This window comes from Alternaria dauci, chromosome 1, assembly GCF_042100115.1.
Source record: "Alternaria dauci strain A2016 chromosome 1, whole genome shotgun sequence".
Lineage (NCBI taxonomy): Eukaryota > Fungi > Ascomycota > Dothideomycetes > Pleosporales > Pleosporaceae > Alternaria > Alternaria dauci.
In genome coordinates this window covers 4,541,689-4,559,972 of record NC_091272.1, presented here as the reverse complement: position 1 = coordinate 4,559,972, position 18,284 = coordinate 4,541,689, and the positions used below count along the sequence as shown (strand labels likewise).

The following is an 18,284-nucleotide window of genomic DNA, read 5'->3' as shown; positions in this document are numbered from 1 at the left end:
TCGCCTTCGGCTTTCGACCCCCAATGTGGTTCACCGACACTTCCAGCAATGTGTTACGTCTTAGCTAATAGCTCGCGCAAGAGCCTTCGAACCTGAAACTGTGAAGAGCATTTCCTCGGCATCTCGGTACTTGCATGTCCAAGCCTGATCCATGGTCTGCCCGAAAGCACCGCGGTGCCTACTCACGTGCTTTCTGTACTTTGCGAAAACTCTGGTGCTTGACATCCCAGATGGCAGATGCATCTAGGGAGACCTTGTAGGGCCTTAGCCGCGTCCCTGGTTTCACTAGCGAAGGCCATGAAGGACCAGGACAGGCGAGCAGAACCACACTTTCCAAGAAACGTGCAATGGGAGAAGAAACGACCCACAAGAAATTTCCGCCGTTCCTGAGATGCAAACGGCTCCGCTCTCTTGGACCTTTTGGGCTCCGCTGTCTCCATCGCGCCCTACACGTTTTTCGACTGGCAGTTGTATGCACACGCTAACTGCCTGATGCCGCGGTTTGCGGCATCCGGACGCAGTTGCCGTGTCGTAACGCCGAGACCTTGTCTTGCCTCGTGTCCACATAACATGCTTCACTGCTCACTCACCTGCGAACAAAACGTAAACATCGGACCATGTTTCCCGCCACCATGGTTCTTCTATGGTCCACGAAAGATAGCTGAACTGGCAATTGTAAAGCCAGCAAATGACTCGAGCCCTTCTACTGCAAAGAGCAAAGCTCACACACCGGCACGGCACTAGCTCATTTGACCGCCATCCGATCAGGATCATCTGCCAACCTTTTTTGTCGGCCGAACAGCGCGAGCGCCCTGTGAAGGAAATCGATCTCTGACGTCCGGAACAGGTTTTTGCTAACACTAAACAGGTCATTGTTAATTCTATTTCCGGGAACAAGCGTACATAGTACATGGGGGCAAGATCCGATGCGTGCGGCCATGGCGGAAGAGCCGTAAAATGAACATGTCGAGCCGAGAGGGACGGTTCTCCTAGGCGTTATGATGCCGAATGCTGGAGAAAGATCCGAAGCGTCAACGACCTGATCCGCGCGTAAGGGGTGGCTGAACAAGTGCCATTAGGCACAGACTCGTAAGCGACCTAATGATTACGCTCGTGGCGGCGACATATTTGTTTTTAATCGGTGAAGCTCGATCCGATGATTCTGGAGCCCTTCTGGTGTACACGCCTCGCACGTTTCTGGCGCCGGCTCTGGAGATGGGCAAAGCCAAAACGAGGGCGAACTGACCAACTAACGAAAATCTCAACAACAACAACCACTCGGAGAATACTCCTATGTTCAACTCGCCGGTCTCTGCCTGAGCTAACAAAGTTCTGATTTGACGTCTCACCACATCATCGCCACACTACTACAACTCTCCTTTCTCATCCTCCCTTCCGATACCTCCGATCACACGCTAGAGGGAAGCTTAGCCCCACCTTCCGAACCTCCATTTCATCCAAACTCACGCCATTCCGAGTTCGATTCGGCGCGGCAACAATTCACCCGATATCCGGTCTGCTGCCATGTAACTGCTACTATCGACAGTAAAATGTCACTGTTGCAAGGTGATCAGCAGCATCAGCACAACACCGACCCCTATCATGACCAAGATCGACAAAGGAGGGAAGAAACGAAGGCACAAAGTTACGACCTTCTGTAACGCGTGGCTCCCCGGATGCGAAACAGGGTCTTTGGAGATCGTACCAAAGATTTTTTTTCTTCCCACCCATACAGAATGTGTAAGCTATGATTCGCTCGTACATTGAACATCGAACATCAAACATTGAATTTCGAACAAAAGATAAGCGTTGGAACTGGTAAGAAAGGTAAGATTGCGTGGATGCACGCGTGGAAAGTAGGACCGAGAACGAGAGCGAACGCAGACCGTCGTGGCTGGTGATGCGGTAGTGCCAACCCACGCCCTTAGTACTCGCACTCATTTACTATCGTGGCAGTCACGCTAATGGGACGTGCCGTTTATACGAGGCTGAAGTCCGGTAGTGTATCTAGGTGGATGTGGGCGTTTATTTATCCGAGATACGAGGCCGGTGCGGTTGAGAACCCTGGAGTGTTGATTGGGGCAGCCTGGGATAATGATGACGGTGTTATGGCGTGTCATGTACATGCAGTGGACGTATCTCCGATTTCTTTGTCGAACGGGGCTCACTCAGGTACTCTGCCATTTGCATTGGGTGACGATATCGGAATGTGGAGCCACTTTTGGTGATATCTGCTATACTGGTTTTGACTCCCTGGGGGAACTGTCAGCACCTCGCAGACCCTTCCTGGACTTCCCGACACTTCCTATGTGATATACATTCTTCGTTCCCCAGGGACGTTCCATCTTCCTTTCTTCTTGGCAAAAGAGACGCTTGGAGAGCATCCCCCCTGAAGACTATAGCACTGATCTTATTGTTCAAGTCGCCCAACTCCAAGCATCCCACTCCTCCTGCCAAACTACTGGCTCTAGAGCGCCCTCCACACTCAACACTTGTCCCAAAGCACACTCTTCGAAAGTAACTTGATGCTGTTTCTCCAAGTAGAAGACGTCGTATCTCCTATCCATCGCTGCGGCCAAGTTCTTCACATCACCCCCTGGATGTAATTTCTCCCAAGGCCTCGTACAAACACGGCCTTGGCAGCGCTTGAGCGTAAGCAACAAAGCATTGAGTCTCGATGTGACCTTATTTATAGGCCATCCGTTTATAGCTGTGCTATTCGTGTTGTAGAGATTGTTGAGCTGGTAGGGATCGTTCTAACGTATCGTTAGTCACTGCTTAATTCGGCCGTAGAGGGTAAAGGATAGCAAAAGTAAGATGCATACCGTTATATCGTAGAGTTCGTGTTCATTAGTGCACCACACAGTATACGACAAGTCATACTCTTCTCCCACCACTCTCACAGTCTTGTACGTGTTGTTCAAGAACGAGCTCACTCCGAAGAATGTGTTTCCTTCTACTAGGTAGTTGCCCCAAAATTCGATGTTGATGTGTTCGCTCTTCTCATTCTGCGCAAGCAGCTCCTCGGTAACGGGGATAGGCTCTCCGTCAAAGTCTTCCCGGAGAGGTATGCCGGCTAGTTGGAACAGCGTAGGAACGATATCGGTGTGGCTGGAAGGAATTGTTTGGACAGCACCTTTTGCGATGCCAGGACCGCGGATGAAGAAGGGTATGTTGATGTCTTCCTCAATACCGCAACTTTTGCCAGGTGGAAGCCGGTGCTGTGAGATGTGGAAGCCGTTGTCTGTTGTGTAGATCAGGTAAGTGTTTTCCAGAACCTCTGGGGTTGCGTTCAGACGGGCGACAATGGAATCGATGAGCTCGTCCACAGCTTGGAGAGTCTGTAGGCGCTTTCGGTGCCAATCGTCGTTGTAGTCTATCTCTGATTGGTTGAGCTGGCGGAGGGTCTTGAAGTAGGATGCTGTTCCTGGCTAGAGCGTAGATGTGAGATGATGAATGCGATGAGCTGGTTGGGATGGCTTACTTTGTCTGGATTGAAGCTGGGCGTTCGCGGTACCGTGACGTTCTGGAAGAGATGCTCGTGTCTCTTCGCAGGTACCGGGGGGTTGAATCTGGCAGGCCGTGGCTCAACGACTGTCTCTCCATGAGGAGCTATGGGCGCAACACCGATGAAGAACGGTCGATCAGATGCTGCGATAGCTTCCTCCAAGAAACCAACGGCAGCGTTGGCTACTAGATCGGTCGAGTACTCTCCTGGTTGGTTTCTGTAGGGGTCATGGTTACGAGTCATGGTAGAGTTATAGAAGATGTATGTTCCTGGATCAATCAAGACTTGGAGTGTCAGTAAAGAGAAAACACCATTATCATGCCAAGTAGCTTACAGTCGGATCCATTCCAACCACTAGCTCTGGGTGCGTTGTACGTGGTGATGGAATGACCATTCATAAGCTTCCCGGTGTAGTAGGTGTTGTATCCCGCCTCTTGAAGCCATACGGGAAGGTAGTCATCATTGAACCCTTCCTCAATGAACCTAGGATATCCACCTTTCTGTTTTCAGCGTTCGTTCGTATGATGTCCAATTCATGTCTGACGTACCGTAGGGAGCAGAAACGTCCGTAACATTGGTGTTATGGGCAGCTTTTCCTGTCAAGAGTGACACTCGCGATGGGCAACATAATGCCACAGTACAGAAGTGCTTCTTGAACCAAGTACCTTCTTGGGCAAAATGCTTTTGTACCGAAGGCTGGTAGTCGACAGAGTTTAGATGCAAATCTTGATCGTCGGTGATAATGAAAATGAAGTTGGGTTTGGTAGAACGGTCTGTCACAGCAGTTATCCCCAAAGACAGAAACAGTAAGACTTGACTTTTGATCATGGTTGCGAATGGAAGTTGACTTTTCAAGACTCATATTTCCAAAGTCTTATTTTGTATGAAGCTCAATATCGTCATGGCCCCACCCCATGGCGCGATGTTCCTGAGAGCGACCTTCATGGCGTGCTGTGCAACAGAACGGGGTCAACTATGGGTTTACCCACAATACACACTAGTTGAACTAGCTGCTGGTAAGAAGATAGCGAAAAAATGCTTTACCGAATAAAGAGATATTTCATCTACAAGGGACAATGGGCTACAAGTTGACTGTGTGAGTAGTCGCGACCTTGAAAAGTTGATTAATGTGGTGAATGCTCGGATTGTGACGCATTGGTAGAGATTCGTGCCCAGATTACAGCATGCCGAGACTTTTGCGGTAATACAATCTAGTAACACGAAAAGACGCATCTGAGTGCTACCAGGTAGAGGGGTAGGATATGGGAAGACATGGAAAAACCTTGTTCACTTTTCAGGGTGGGGCATCGGAATCGTTCCGAATCGCGGGCCGAGCAGTTGTTCCGGCGGCGCCTTCGATGGCGTAGGGTCAACGCAGCGACAACTCATAGCAAACCACACCGCTCTACCTTTACGCGCAACTATGTCGGGAGGCTGGAACACTATTGAGTCTGATGCTGTGAGTGTAGAGCCTCTTGGGAAGAATCGCTTGCTGACCGTTGTAGGGTGTGTTCACATACCTCATCGAGAAGCTCGGAGTGAAGGGCGTCGAATTCGAAGAACTCACCTCTCTCGACGCTACGGCCCTGCAAGCCCTCGGTACCCTCTACGGCGTGATTTTCCTCTTCAAATACCCAACAGGCGAGAAACCCGGCAATACCCCAAAAGACGGCACCTACGACTATGAAGCGGCAAATACCCTCTTCTTCCCCGCGCAAACAATACAAAACGCGTGCGGTACACAAGCGATAGTCTCGCTCCTGCTGAACCGAGACGAGGAGGTGGAAATCGGCAAGGAGCTGAGGGAGTTCAAGGAATTTGCTGGTGACTTTCCACCAGAGGTGCGTCGGGTCAGCGAAGCACCATGATGAAGTAGCTGATTAGACGAACAGCTACGTGGAGAGACACTCTCAAACTCCGACCTCATCCGCGAAACCCACAACTCCTTTGCGCGATCCTCACCCTTCGTCGACGAAACCCAGCGAACAGCCACCGAGGACGACGATGTATTTCACTTCATCGCGTAAGCCCACACCCGGCGCCCCAAGCAGCCATGAGAGTCCTAGCTAACATGGCGAACAAACAGGTACACAAGCATAAACGGCAAACTCTATGAACTCGACGGCCTCCAACCAGCCCCCATCCTCCACGGCCCTTGCACGCCCAGCGAATTCCCCAACAAAATAATCCCCGTCCTCGAACGCCGCATTGCCCGTTATCCCCCCACAGAAATTCGCTTCAACCTCATGGCTTGCTGTCGCGACCTGCGTATCCGCGCACGCGAAATCGGCGACGAGGACGAACTCGAGGAGCAAGAGGACAAGCGCGCCAAGTGGCTATGGGAGAACTCGTTAAGAAGGCATAATTTCGTGGGCTTTGTGGGCGAGTTGCTGAAGGGTGTTGTGAGGGCAAAGTTGGACGCGGGTGAGGGCGAGTATGAGGCATGGGTTGAGGAGGCCAAGGGCAGGAGCAGCAAGAGGAGGGAAGAGTTGAGGAAGCAAGGCATTACTGAAGATTGAGCTGTTGGAGTGTGGTCATGGTGTGCGATTGGAAGAGACGAGGGATGGGCTTGTGTATAATGATGTTGCATGGGACAATGTGTTGGATACCAATCTGATAATCACGAGGACGTCTATCGACTCGACTACCAGGCTAATCTGTACATCTCGAAGACACATTCTTACCAATCATGGTTACAAGTACTCAGAGAAACGAATACGAAGCTTGTTCCACAGTCCAAACCCATTTGTATGACATGACACAGATGAACAAGAGCATAAAATGTAATCATATCGAATCTCCATTGGTATAGAACTATCTACAACTATGCAATTCCCTGGTCCAGGGTTCCAACATCGCGCCCGCTATGCCCGAACAATGCCGCGACAGAACAAATTAAGAAAAAAAAAAGTTACAACAGTAGAACGAGAGGGATATCTTCGTTGAAATGCGCTACATTACGTCATGAAACATGAAACATGAAATGGTAGGTGGATGTGGGTGCTTGAGGCCGTGAGTGTATGCGTAATAAATTGGAATGAAAAGAAAGGAAAGCATGAGTGCCCGTCGCTAAGCGGATGCGGCGCAAACGGCAAGCGAGGCTGGGAAAACTGACTCTGGAGCGCAGAAGGAGGCTTCGATGGGTGTTTGGTCGACGACGACGACGTTGTCTTCGATGGCGGCGGGAGCGGACTCTTCCGCGACGAGGAGCTCTGCTACAGAGCTGGTAGATGCCTCCTCAACCGCCACCTCGTCGACAACGACCTCAGCCTCAGCCTCAGCCTCAGCTTCAGTCTCGGCAACAACCTCGGTCTCAGCCTCCACGGCCTCAATCTCTGGGTCAGCAACGGCAAGGACCGGAACAGCAGTAGCCGTCTGGAACTCTGTGACCGTCAAAGTAGAGTAAGACGTAGCAGTCATAGTCGCCGTGACAGCATTCGGCATCTGGGCAGCAACCTCAGTAGGTAGCTCGAGCATCTGCGACGACGACGGTGATTGTATTTGAGCAGCCCGCATGCCCATCGCGAGATATGCGACAGCAACAGTCAATAACAGAATAACGAAATTGCGCTTGTCACTCAGAAGGAGGATGGCATAGTTCTTCAGCAGCGTGTTCAGAGGGATCTGATCGGACCGGAGACGGCGGGAGGCTTCGGCCTCAGCGTTCTCTTGTTCCTTGATAGCAGTCTCAAGGGCGCGGAGGCGTTGAGCTACTGCATCAGATTCGGCGGTTGCTTTAGCTTCGAGCTCGAGACGAACAGCTTCCTTCGCTTCGTTGAGCTTGGCCTGGAGATCTTCTTCAAACTTCTTCCTTTCGGCGGCCTTCTCCTCGATACTTCTTTGGAGGGCGGCGGCGGCCTCTTCGAAGGACTTTTGTAGTTCGGCTTCTTCTTTACGCTTCTTCTCGTTGGCTTCCTCCTCTAGGAGCTTTGTTTTGGCGGCGGCTTCTTGAATTTGGCGTTGTAGTTCCACGGTGTATTGCTGCTTGCGCTTGTCTGCTTCTTGCTCCTCTTGAGCTCTGCGCTCTAGCGTCTTGCGGACTTCCTCGGGGATCCAGGGGTGTATCTCGACGTCGCATCTTTCCATGTCGTTCCAGCATGCTTGCCACGCGGCAGAACGCATCAGACCGTTGGCGGCGTAGATCTTGATGTCCCACTTACGTGTGCCTGCACCGATACCCTTGCCGGGCTTCTTGAGTTCGCGGTGGCAGTCTATGCACATGCTGTGGTCACCGTTGGCCGAAGTGTTGCTTCCTTCGGTCAATGTGCCTCCACTCATACGACTGCCCCGGCCGGTGTTCTCATCGCCAACGCTGGCAACATCGTCTTCGTCATCCCTGTCGTCGTCGTCCTCAGGTGGTACAAAGTGACCGCACGGAAGCAGCCGGGGTGTCTTCAGCTCCAAGCTCTCCAGGATGCGTTCCTCAAGCAGGTCGTATTCGTCCCTAGGGTGTGGGATGAGAAGACCACGTCGCATCAGTATGATGTCCTGTAGCTTCTCCTCCAACAGCTTGTAGTTTTCGACTAGCCAATCCGGCATGATCCTAGCCATGATGTCGTGCGAGTAGGGTACCTGCATGGGCAGAATGGTAACATGCAGCAATACGAGCGGTGCCTGCTGTGGTGTGGGGGTGGGTCTCGGACTATGAGGCTCCCGTATGCTCCTTCTCCGTGACCCAGTCGACTGTCTCGTTACGTCGGACTCGGATCTTCCGGTCCTACTAGGTGTAGCCAGCTTGAAGGACCCCTTCAACCGTTCCTGCGAGGTTTGATGTGCGAGCATTGGTGGCGGTGACGACATCTGCATGGCGCGGACAGACTCTGTGTTCCGAAAGCGTGGTCGTTCTTTGCGTGCTCGCGCACCAGCTTCGTTGGCCGGCAAGACGGGCTTGGAAGCTATCGATGATTCTGATGGAATAGCCGAGACGAAGCTGTAATTTGACATCATTCGTTGTTGTGACCCGGGTCGTGATGTATATGAGCTGCGGTATGGCTGTGGTTCGTCGTCAGGCTCCTGCTGCTGCAGCTCAATGCTATGTACAAGGTCGTGGGCCATTGGGAACGAGCGCTCGGAGTGGTACGAGTCGCTGCCCTCGAACAAGTCCGAAGGTGACATGGGTTCGCGATCCTGTGGGTCTTCGTAAATGGCGAATGAGGTTAGGCCTGGCTGCGGAGAGGGGTGGTGCATAGTAGCAGTAGTAGTCATATCGGACCTTCTTGTCGCTCTGTGCAACAATTCTTACAAACGGGCGTACCTCAAGGTCGTGGATGAACAATCGTGAAATGCGTAGAAGTCAAGTTCAGGGATCCCATCATCTGAAATTCATCGAGAGCCGAGGCGGCACCCGGTGGGGGGTTGGAGGAGCGGTGGTTGGGATGGCTAGTGCGTGCGTTGTCGACGTGTCAAAAGCGTGCTGGCGTTTGTTTACCACACCGACACTTTAGCGCGGCACGGTTGTTGCGAGTAACCCAAAAAGTACAGTAACGGTGGCTAGTCCTCTCCCGCCCCATAACTTTCTGCACACCGCGAACGCTTCAATTGTTAAAGCGCACGGAAAATCATTCAAGCGCTCGACTTGTGCCGGCGCAGCCCCGGTAGTGTTCCCGCTTCCATGTCTCTGTTAGCATCCTTCGCCTTTGATAGGATCTGGGTCCTCCTTCATGCAAGTACAGCCTCATTCTGCAACATGTAACATGACTACTCAAAGATAGCTGAACCCCCACCAGGCAAGAAAATCATTGCAGGCGCGCATAGCGACAAGCAAAAGGGAGTAGCAATCGTTTTTCAAGCTGTTGAATTGATAACATCACTCACCAACTAGAAAACAAATGTAGCTTCAAAGTCAACCTTGGCGTACCACGGTCTACAACAAACCTTGCGATGGACAGCAATCCTATTCAAAGTTTCGCCAGACACTTCTTGTCCACGTATCGCTCAGTGGGGCGCTACCCCTCTCGTTCGACTCATCTACATGTATCACACGCACACGAACAAAGACGCAAATATTCCCACCGCCGCAGTGGCCAACACACCCTGCATCGGCTCACGCTTCCGTAGATGGCATGGTCTGCGCCTTACATGATGGGATCCATCGCGTAGCCCCTCCTCCGTGAAACTTGAAACAAATTGTAGTTGCGTGTTGTCCAGCTGCAGCATCATAGGCTTCCTTGCGGACTAGATGCATGTGGGAGAGAAGTAGATTTGATACCAGCTCTTTGAAGGAACAGTAGGAGAGAGCAAATGAACAATGAGCACTCAATGCGTTTACATCATTTACATTGTAATCCAAGCGCATCTTACATGATCGAACTGACGCTACATATTCATCGTCGTCGGTCTACATCTCACCTACAACTCATCTGGTCCCCCCTCTCTTCCCTCCTCCTTCTTCTCCGCATTCTCAGAGTAAATGCCCGCCTTCCTCAATGCTTCCTCAATCTCCTGCTGACTGGGCGCCTCACCCCCATGCGCCTCATGTTTGATGTCTCCATTCTCCATTTCCTCGACCTGCTGTTGGGAGTCCGGGTGCGGATGCTCTGCAGCAGCGGGCTTCTCGGTTTCCTTGGTTGCCTTCTTGGTCTTGGTGGCCGATTTCTTGGCCTTGGACTTTGTGGCCTTGGCCTTGGTCGTCTTTGACTTGGAAGATTGCGTCGGAGGCTTGAAGTGCTTCATTTTCTTCATCATCATGTCCATGACGACATCATCTAGCTTCTTCTTCTCGGCAAGAATGTCCTTGACGGTAAAAGCCGGGTCATCAGTGGGTGTGAGCTTGCTCTGCTTAGCCTCGTTCTCCTCAAGCCATGCCTGTGCTTTTGAAGCGTAGTCTTGGACAGTCTTTAGGTCATCTTCCGTGTAGACGGTAGGAACTTCGGTGATTTCAGGCGCGGCGGGTGAATCTGCTTCCTCGTCGAGCTCGTCCATAGGGTCAGTAGATGGCGAGGCGGCGGCCTCAGCAGAAGCCTTAGATACGGCTTCGCTGCTCTTGGAGCTCTCGGCCGATTGCGTCTTGATCTGGCTGTCTACCAACTGCTCAACTTCCTTGATGTGAGCGATGGTTTCCTTGAGTTCTTTGATGGCATCGGGGCGCTTGGACGCTTCGTCTTTGCGCTTTAGTACGGGGTTGACAATGTCCTCGAGCTCCTTGAGCTTGCTCCTGAGAGTCTTCTCGTCTGCGTCTGCTCCTCCAGAGTACATCCACTCTGAAGCGGCTTCGAGCGTCGTCTCGAGTGTTGAGCGGACAGCAGAGGTGGAAGCACCGATGAACGACTCATCCTCAAGGTAATCACGGGCACGATAAGTGAAGGCTTCAAGGGAGTTCAAGACCTCCTCGCGAATGCGGCGAGACTTGTCTGATGAATCGAAAGCAGCGAGCCTATTCAACATTAGTGTTTGACGAAGTCGAGCAATGTCGACGGACTCACCTGTCTTGCATCCTCTTCAACTCCTTGCGAGGGAACTTCTTGTAGCCTAGCTGCTCAACATCGTACGTAATCGCCGACCAAATGGTCTTGATCTTCTTCTCCCCAGCCTTCGCCGCATCAGTGCTCTCCGCACCCGCCGAGGACGAGGACGAAGATGAAGATTTCGAAGATGACTTGGAAGCGGACGAAGAAGAGGAGCTCTCATCCGCCTTCAACGGCTCCTGGTCCTTCTTGCCACCCATTCCAAACAGGTTCTTGACGCCATCAACAATCCCGCCCTTGACCTCCTCGCTCTCAGTGTCGCAGGTAACCCACGCAGACAAGACTTCAGGGGTACCAGTAACAGGGCTAAGTCTGACTTGTACGTAGTTGTTAAAGGTATCGCGGTCGCACTTGTCGTCATTGATCATGTTTGTAACGACCTGAGTCAGGTTACCGCTCTGGAAGTGAAGGGTAGGCTCCTTGGACACCTCGCCGTTGGCACCAGGGACGGCCTGGTACATGGTGAACTCGAACTCGCCCATCATCTTGAATGGCAGATCCTTGGTCGTCCCAAGCTTGGTGCTAGGGGTGAAGATCTTTTGGTCGCGGTCTTTCATGTTGAACATGTACTGGTAGCCATGGTTGTAGCCCTGAGTATCCGAATCACGAATCTCCTTGACGCGGAAAGACGGGCTGAGACCAGCGGCCTTGAAAGCAGCACCGAACACGGCGGCCTCATCAGCGTTGACGTTCGCCCTGATTTTACTCTTGCCTGCGACGGCCTCGAGACGAGCCTGGACGAAGGGTGTACGGCTTGCGCCACCATGGACAATGACAGAGTCAATGTCAGCGAATGTGAGGCCAGCAGCTTCCAGAGCTTGGTTGATGGGTCCATCGATGCGTTGGGCATAGGTAGCGGCGAGCTCCTCAAATCGAGCACGAGGAAGTTTGTATCGAAAGTCAACATCCTCGTAGAAGCTCTCGAAAAAGGACGTGGTCTCCTTGTTGGCGCTGAGCATCTGACGAACCCTCTCAGCCTCCTTGAAGAGCTTTGCAGCGGTGCGTCCATGAGTCTTGACTTTATCGGCGGTGAACGAAGCGCTCTTGGCAGCAGGCAGCTCGACGAAAGTAGCCACCATATCGTCGACGATGAGCGAGTTGAGCGCATCGCCTCCAAGAGTCCTGTCCCATCCAGTGCCCATAACCTGAATCTCTTGGATAGTCTTGTTGCGCCTTCCAACGTCCTTGACGGTCCGGCCTTGGAATTTGAGAACAGTAGCGGACAAAGATCCAGCGCCCATATCGAAGACAAGGTTGATCTCCGGCTTTCCATCCTTTGTAACATCGGGGAAAGTCCTGCCTGTAGCGTAGTTGATACCAACAGCCAGACCGTCCGACACAACGCTAAGCACCTTGAGACCAGCCAATCTTGCGGCCATCTCAAGTGCACGCCTCTCTTCTACCGTGTAAAACGCCGGGACGGTAAAGACGACGTCGTGGATATCATATCCCTTACCGGCGAGCGCCTTTGCGTTCTCCCTGACGTTCTTCAGCTCCATGGCGAGTAGTTCCTCGACTGTGTATGATTTGTCCTCTGCGAAGACGCCGCTCTGGAAGCTAACCGTGTTACGGCCCTCGGTGCCCGTAACCTCCAGCGCAGGGTATCTCTCCTTGTATGTGCCCACAACATCGCTCTCGCTCGATACACCCAGAAGGTGTTTCAGGTTCGGGTATACGTCGCCTGGGAACCGTGCCTGTAGCGCAATGGCATCGCTGCCGTAGAAGCGTTCGGGGAAGGAGCCAGCGGGGAGCGCACCGCCTTTTGATGGCTTGAAGGCGACGGCCGATGTTTCTTTCCGTTTCGAGTCTTTGGTGAGGACGATTTCGAGGGGAATGCCAGGCTTCACTAGCGCGGCTTTGATGTATTCGGTGCCCAGGTCGACACCCAGCACTGCTGAGGCGGCGGATGCAGTGGACGAGAAGAGGAAAACAAGGCCGAGGAGCATTGCCCCGGGTGAGAGGCTGCCTCTCCGGCGTCCGGGTGGCGCCATGATGTGTGATGGGGGTGGTGGTGGTGCGGAAGAGTGCAAGGTGTCGCTAACGTGCAGACAGGCGCGGGAAGGTTGTAGTGGGATGTGCGGCGCGGGGAAGGAACAAGGTATGCAGTCGAGTAGCAAGCCTCGATAGAAGAGAAGGGACAGATTGGGAGTCTATCCCAGGAAAGAGCGGTGTGAATCAAGTGTCGGTCGAAACCGTGTTTCTTCCTGTCATGAAATGGGTGGGCGGTTTCGTAGTAAATGTACCCTGTCCCGAACTTATTTGACACCTGGTCTTTGTCGAAAGGCCAGTTTGGCGTTATTTCGACCAGCACACGTCACACGTAGAGACTGCTGTTTTATCTGAAGCTTAGTTCACTGTTGCCTAGAGCTGCTTTTGGAATGAGGACATTTGGTCTTATGCAGTTCTTTTGTCGAGTACTGTCTACGGCTTTCGAGATCCTTTGGGTGCTCTAGCCAATCACATCGTCAGGACACCCGTCTTCGCCGCAATGCAGCAGCGCGACCATGTTCTCTGCTTGCTACTTGCAGCCGCGCTTTATGCCCGGCAGCATCATGCATATATCTGTAGAGATTCACCCTGTATCCCAGTTGCCGCTGCCCCTATACACTAGCACCGTGAGCTGTTACTTATGATACCGGTCCATCATATCCCACGGTTAAACTCCACCATTCCATCCTTGCCACCGTGCTCGTGAAACTCGGGCTCAAGCGTCTTGGCACTAACAGCTTGACGTTGTGGAAATGCAGCGAGCGCAAGTGGTAGCGCGAAGATGGATGTCGTGAAAATAAGTCCTGATCTGTGTTAGCCAACCCTGCCACCATCTCACGGATACGTGCACATTGACTCACCCAGGTTAACAGGAGTCACCATCCTAGGCCTCTGCTTGAGCCACTCTGTCTTTTGCAGCCTAACGAGAAGAAGGGGAGGCAGCACCATGATCGGCGTGGCATTGAGCACACGACTCAGCGCTGTTTCTCCCACTGCGAGTGTGGCCGCCTTCTTGCTCTTGCCCAGTGGCTTGACCTCGAGATCGCCTGTGTCTACGCGCTGTCGCTCAGCTTCTGATAGCGCTGGGTACACGTCGATGCCCTGCCTGATTTCCTCGCCGCGCATCAGAAACACATTGAGCGCACCCGCTGTTGCGACAGCTGCGAAAGGCACTAACCGGCCCGCGATGACTTTTGCATTGGGCGAGAGGCTCTTGAGGCGGGGTACCAGTGCGTTGAGACCGAGTGCGACACCGCACGATGCGCTGACGGCGAGGAGGTATGACTGGACGATGGTTGAGGTAGAGAGCGGAATCGACTTGTTCGCGTTGGAGAAGTTGATTCCGACGTTGACGGACTGGTTGGTGACTTGCCATCCTAGTGTTCCCGCCGTCTGTACACGGTCAGTATTTGTCTTAGTAAAGAGCTTCTCGCACATACCCCAAGACCTGGTGTAAGCATCCCAGCCGTGACAACCAAGTTGGTCAAAACGAAGCTCGACATGCGGAAAGGCAGAAAGACTGGCTGGCCCGTGTCTTGCACTCTTGTCAGCGTCCTTGCCCTTCATTGTGCCATTGCGCTGGTTGTGGTACCTGGGTGTATGGTCGAGTCGATGATCTTCTTTGCGTTCCACAGCTCCGGAGTCATCTCTGGGATCTGGCCCGTCTTGTACGCGGTGACGAGCTTCTTTGCATTTTCGAGGCCGGCAGAGGAGGTGAGAAGGGTTCTGTTCGCGTGGTGGTCAGTTGTGATCGAAGCCAACACAAGAGACAGGGAGAAGCGATTGAAAAGCCCAGAGTCGTGGTACTCACCACACCCAGCATCCGCAAAGAAACATCGTGTCCCGCGCGCAGTGTCTCACCTCGGATCTGATATATTCGCTGAGTGCTGCACGCGACCCCAGTAGGTCCCCAGATCGTACTGCGAGACGGGCAAGTCGCGGTTTCCAGGTAACGAGGACGTCATTCTGGCGAATGTGAGGGTGCGAAAACCGCGGTCGAAGCAAACAAAGCTTCAACAGCTCTGAAGGTCGCAATGAGTCGTGGATGAGTCCTCGTGTGGGTAAACGCAAACAACGATATCGGCGATAATGCGGAGCGGGAACTAGCGACAAGCGCGATAGCGATAGGTATAATTCATCTCTCTTTCTAATTATTATAAGCCTGTCAACATCTTTCTACAGTGCTGACACATCTCATGTTAGCAAAAAATGCGCGCGTGCATGCAAACAGCGGTCTAAAGATGACCAGAAAGCCCCCACCAATGGCTGTCTCCAGCATATGCCAAATATTAACGCGATATGAACATTGTGAAAACAAGCGCTTTTATGCAACAAATCCAATCCCGCATCCCGTCGTCTATTCTCTGTGACTCATTTCTTCGACTTCTTCTTCGATTTTCCAGTGTCCGGCGCCGTTCCCAGTATGGCGTCAAATGTCTTGCTGGGATCGTGATTCGACGCGGGTCTCAGCGAGGGCGAGCCCATGGGCATGGGCGGGGCGACACCAGGAGGCAGAGGTAACGCCTCCAACCCCAGATTCATGACACTCTCGCGCCGCCGGTCGGGACTCTGAGATCGTTGACGGGCAGCTGCTGAAGGGTCCAGCAGACCAGGAGGTGGGGCTAATGGCGAAGCTTCTGCGTTCAGTTCCTGCATTGCGGCGTTGAGCAGTGTATCGTCGGCTGCCCATTGTTGTGCCTTCTTCCAGCAATGAGACCGTCGGAAGGTGCCTTCGACTCCGTGCTCGACAACATCCGTTGGCAAGCTGACGACCTGTGCTCCTCCTGCTACACCAAACCATGTTCGAGATCGCGTTGTGTCCTCCCGGGCCCACGGTACACCACTTCGAGGCACCTCGCACAGGAAGTATTCTACGCCCTCGGTAAACCGGACGCCGGGTGCATCTATGACCAACATGGGTAATGACTGGATGACGGCGTACAGGAACAGCCACTGCCCTGACCGCATGTCCCACATGTCGTCCATGTTGGAGCCCGTGGCTTGCTTGAATTCGAATTGGCGGAAAGCCTCCAAGAATGGTGTTTGTTGCTCGGCGTCTTCATTATGCGATTGTTTTAGCAGTTTTGCTACTTCGTCTTTGTGTAGCTTTTTCCCACGCGCCTTTGCATCCTTCTTGGCGTCGCCTGTCTTCGCGTTTTGCGAAATAGGATAAAGTGGCAGATCAAAAGGAATTGGTGGCGCGACTGGCGGAGTGCTTCTGTCGTATTCGCTCAAAACCTTTCTCAGTGCACGTGCGACGATTGATTCGATGTCTGTCCCCTCGTCTTCCGCGATGAAGCCGTCCGCGGTGCGGTTCGTCAGGTTCTTCCTGTCTACAAGGAGGTCGTACAAGTTGGACATGTCGTGGTAGATTTCCAGTAGAACCAGTCGGTTGAGGCCACTTGTCGTTAAGTTGTTCTTCTTTGACTTGGCTTTTGGCAGCCATGAGCCGTACTTGTGCCGGTAGTAGTCCATGACGAAAGATTTGATCGTCATGAAGGCTGACCTCCATTTCTTGAAGCTAATGACCTTTCCTTCGCTTGCCATGGCGCTGTTCATGATACCAGAGAAGATGTGTGGAAACTCAAAGTCCTTGAGCTTTCCGTTGATGGTGGCTTCGCGGTTGTCCAGATCCATAGCAGCACGGGCCAGTCGTGTAGCACTCTTGGGGCTGATCATGGTAAACTTGGGCGAGTCTAGCTCTTTGATGCTGTCGTACTTTCCAGCCGCGTGGACAAAGCCTTCCGTGTATAGCGACATGGACCGCATCTTTTCTCCCAGAACGATGGCTTCTATCGTCTTCTCGCGGCTGTGGCGGACGTCTGCCAGTGTCAGTTCGTCGACATAGCAGTCGAAGCTCGAAGCAGCGACTTCGCCAAAAGTCGATCCATCGACGTTGGAGAAGGCATAGTGCGACAATATGTCGCCTATGCGCAGGAATATGTCAAAGATGTCGGAGTGACGCTCCGTAGCGACGAGCGATTGGCCAATGAGAAAGGCGAAGAAGTTGCGGTACGTGACCAATGTGTCGGTGTCACTGGCGTTGAGCCGTGGCTCTTGGGGCGTGATGTTCGAGTCGGAGCTCAGCGAGATGGGCATGTAGAGATGCTTTTCGGTGTACTCGTCATCGAGGGCGTCGCTTAGCGCTCTAGAGCCCTTGGATATGGACTCATCCGAGCTTCCTATCTGGCTTTGGTCGGGGGATGCGGTCCGTGACTGTTCGCCAAAGGGTTCGCGAGACACGCGTCGCGACGAGCGGTCCGCCAGGTCTAGCGGAGGCACGCTCGCGTCGCTGTAGAGGCTGCCGTGCACGAGGCGGGTGAGCAGCTGCGACGCTGCGTATACGGACGAGTCGATGCGGAAGGAGGGGCCCTTGTCAGAGGTACGGGGAAAGAGGTAGACAAACGTGTCGCCTGCATCGTCCCATAGTTCGGGCACCTTTTCACCATTCAACAAGAAGGTCAGGTTGTATGGGACCTTGCCCTTGTGTCCGACGATCCACGCCAGCGGGCTGGCACTGGCTGACGATGTGCGGCTGTGCGGGCCATTGAGGCCCTCGATGCCACCGGGTGGGCCTCCAAAGAGACCGCTCTTCCGGCGCAGTTTCTTGAGCTTTCCTTCGGAAGCTGCATCCACGCTCGGCGTTGTTGGTCGGCTGCTAGCGGGGGACGATGCGCGCGAAGGGACGTCAAACGGCGGCGGCGGCTCGAGCGGCTCGAGATCGGCAGGGTCGACGGGCTGGATGGTGGGATTGGAAAGCGACACTTGCCGCGGAGACGTGGGCGCGGCTGGGGGAGGGTATTCGGGCGTGAGGTGTGTGGCCGAGGAGAGGCGGTTGCGCACTTTGGTCAGGCGGCTGCTGGACTCTGACGACGCAGGCGACGGGCTCAGCTTCGTATTCGTGGACCCTGACGACGGTTCCGACGGTGCAGACGATCCGAACAGGCTCGACAGCCGCCGGCTCGACTTCTTCTTGTCTCCCAACATGGCGAGGCCGTCTGGTCTTGGTCGGCGCGGCTCAGGAGGACCAAGAGTCTGGGGATGGTGAAGCGCAAGAAAATACTATGCGCCCGCCAACATGGGGTCGACAAAACACAGCGGATAGCAAACACGAGCACCACACATGCAGGGACCCGGGCCGGTCAAGGTAGTATATAGTCAAAGGGAAACTGCAGAGCTTAGTGAAAGGACTAGGCAATCTATATTTGAGCTCTTGCAGATCCCGAAGTGTCGCAGCCATGCTAGTTAGTGCACAAGGAACGTCAGAGGTTGGGTAGCCACAACGTGGGTCGATCACTGCCAGCGGTGATTGGTTTTTCCCTCGA

The 18,284-nt window shown here is 53.4% G+C and overlaps 6 protein-coding genes across 6 annotated transcripts; 1 reads left to right on the top strand and 5 right to left on the bottom strand.

Moving 5' to 3' along the window:
- Positions 1 to 2,417: 2,417 nt before the first annotated feature.
- ACET3X_001427 (uncharacterized protein) lies at positions 2,418 to 4,336 on the bottom strand (the record flags this gene model as incomplete). Its single annotated transcript, XM_069446717.1, has 5 exons — positions 2,418 to 2,756; positions 2,826 to 3,431; positions 3,485 to 3,792; positions 3,843 to 4,004; positions 4,057 to 4,336. 5 exons carry the CDS (start codon positions 4,334 to 4,336, stop codon positions 2,418 to 2,420), a joined length of 1,695 nt encoding a protein of 564 aa, XP_069311669.1.
- A 595-nt stretch (positions 4,337 to 4,931) lies between these two features.
- On the top strand, positions 4,932 to 6,027 carry ACET3X_001426 (uncharacterized protein; the record flags this gene model as incomplete). The annotated part of the gene is made up of 4 exons (XM_069446716.1): positions 4,932 to 4,967; positions 5,014 to 5,349; positions 5,401 to 5,531; positions 5,595 to 6,027. The coding sequence occupies 4 exons, from the start codon at positions 4,932 to 4,934 to the stop codon at positions 6,025 to 6,027; spliced, it is 936 nt and encodes a 311-aa protein (XP_069311668.1).
- A 550-nt stretch (positions 6,028 to 6,577) lies between these two features.
- Positions 6,578 to 8,713, bottom strand: ACET3X_001425 (uncharacterized protein; the record flags this gene model as incomplete). The annotated part of the gene is made up of 1 exon (XM_069446715.1): positions 6,578 to 8,713. One exon carries the CDS (start codon positions 8,711 to 8,713, stop codon positions 6,578 to 6,580), a length of 2,136 nt encoding a protein of 711 aa, XP_069311667.1.
- Positions 8,714 to 9,856: 1,143 nt separating this feature from the next.
- On the bottom strand, positions 9,857 to 12,962 carry ACET3X_001424 (uncharacterized protein; the record flags this gene model as incomplete). The annotated part of the gene is made up of 2 exons (XM_069446714.1): positions 9,857 to 10,880; positions 10,930 to 12,962. 2 exons carry the CDS (start codon positions 12,960 to 12,962, stop codon positions 9,857 to 9,859), a joined length of 3,057 nt encoding a protein of 1,018 aa, XP_069311666.1.
- Positions 12,963 to 13,614: 652 nt separating this feature from the next.
- Positions 13,615 to 14,924, bottom strand: ACET3X_001423 (uncharacterized protein; the record flags this gene model as incomplete). The annotated part of the gene is made up of 5 exons (XM_069446713.1): positions 13,615 to 13,763; positions 13,821 to 14,352; positions 14,400 to 14,494; positions 14,552 to 14,685; positions 14,821 to 14,924. 5 exons carry the CDS (start codon positions 14,922 to 14,924, stop codon positions 13,615 to 13,617), a joined length of 1,014 nt encoding a protein of 337 aa, XP_069311665.1.
- A 175-nt stretch (positions 14,925 to 15,099) lies between these two features.
- Positions 15,100 to 18,157, bottom strand: ACET3X_001422 (uncharacterized protein). Its single transcript, XM_069446712.1, has one exon. The coding sequence runs from the start codon at positions 17,944 to 17,946 to the stop codon at positions 15,331 to 15,333; it is 2,616 nt and encodes an 871-aa protein (XP_069311664.1). The 5' UTR covers positions 17,947 to 18,157; the 3' UTR covers positions 15,100 to 15,330.
- Between the last annotated feature and the right edge of the window lie 127 nt (positions 18,158 to 18,284).

Coding starts and splice junctions, on each gene's coding strand:
- ACET3X_001422 (XM_069446712.1), bottom strand. CDS start 17,946: ATGTTGGGAGACAAGAAGAAGTCGAGCCGGCGGCTGTCGAGCCTGTTC.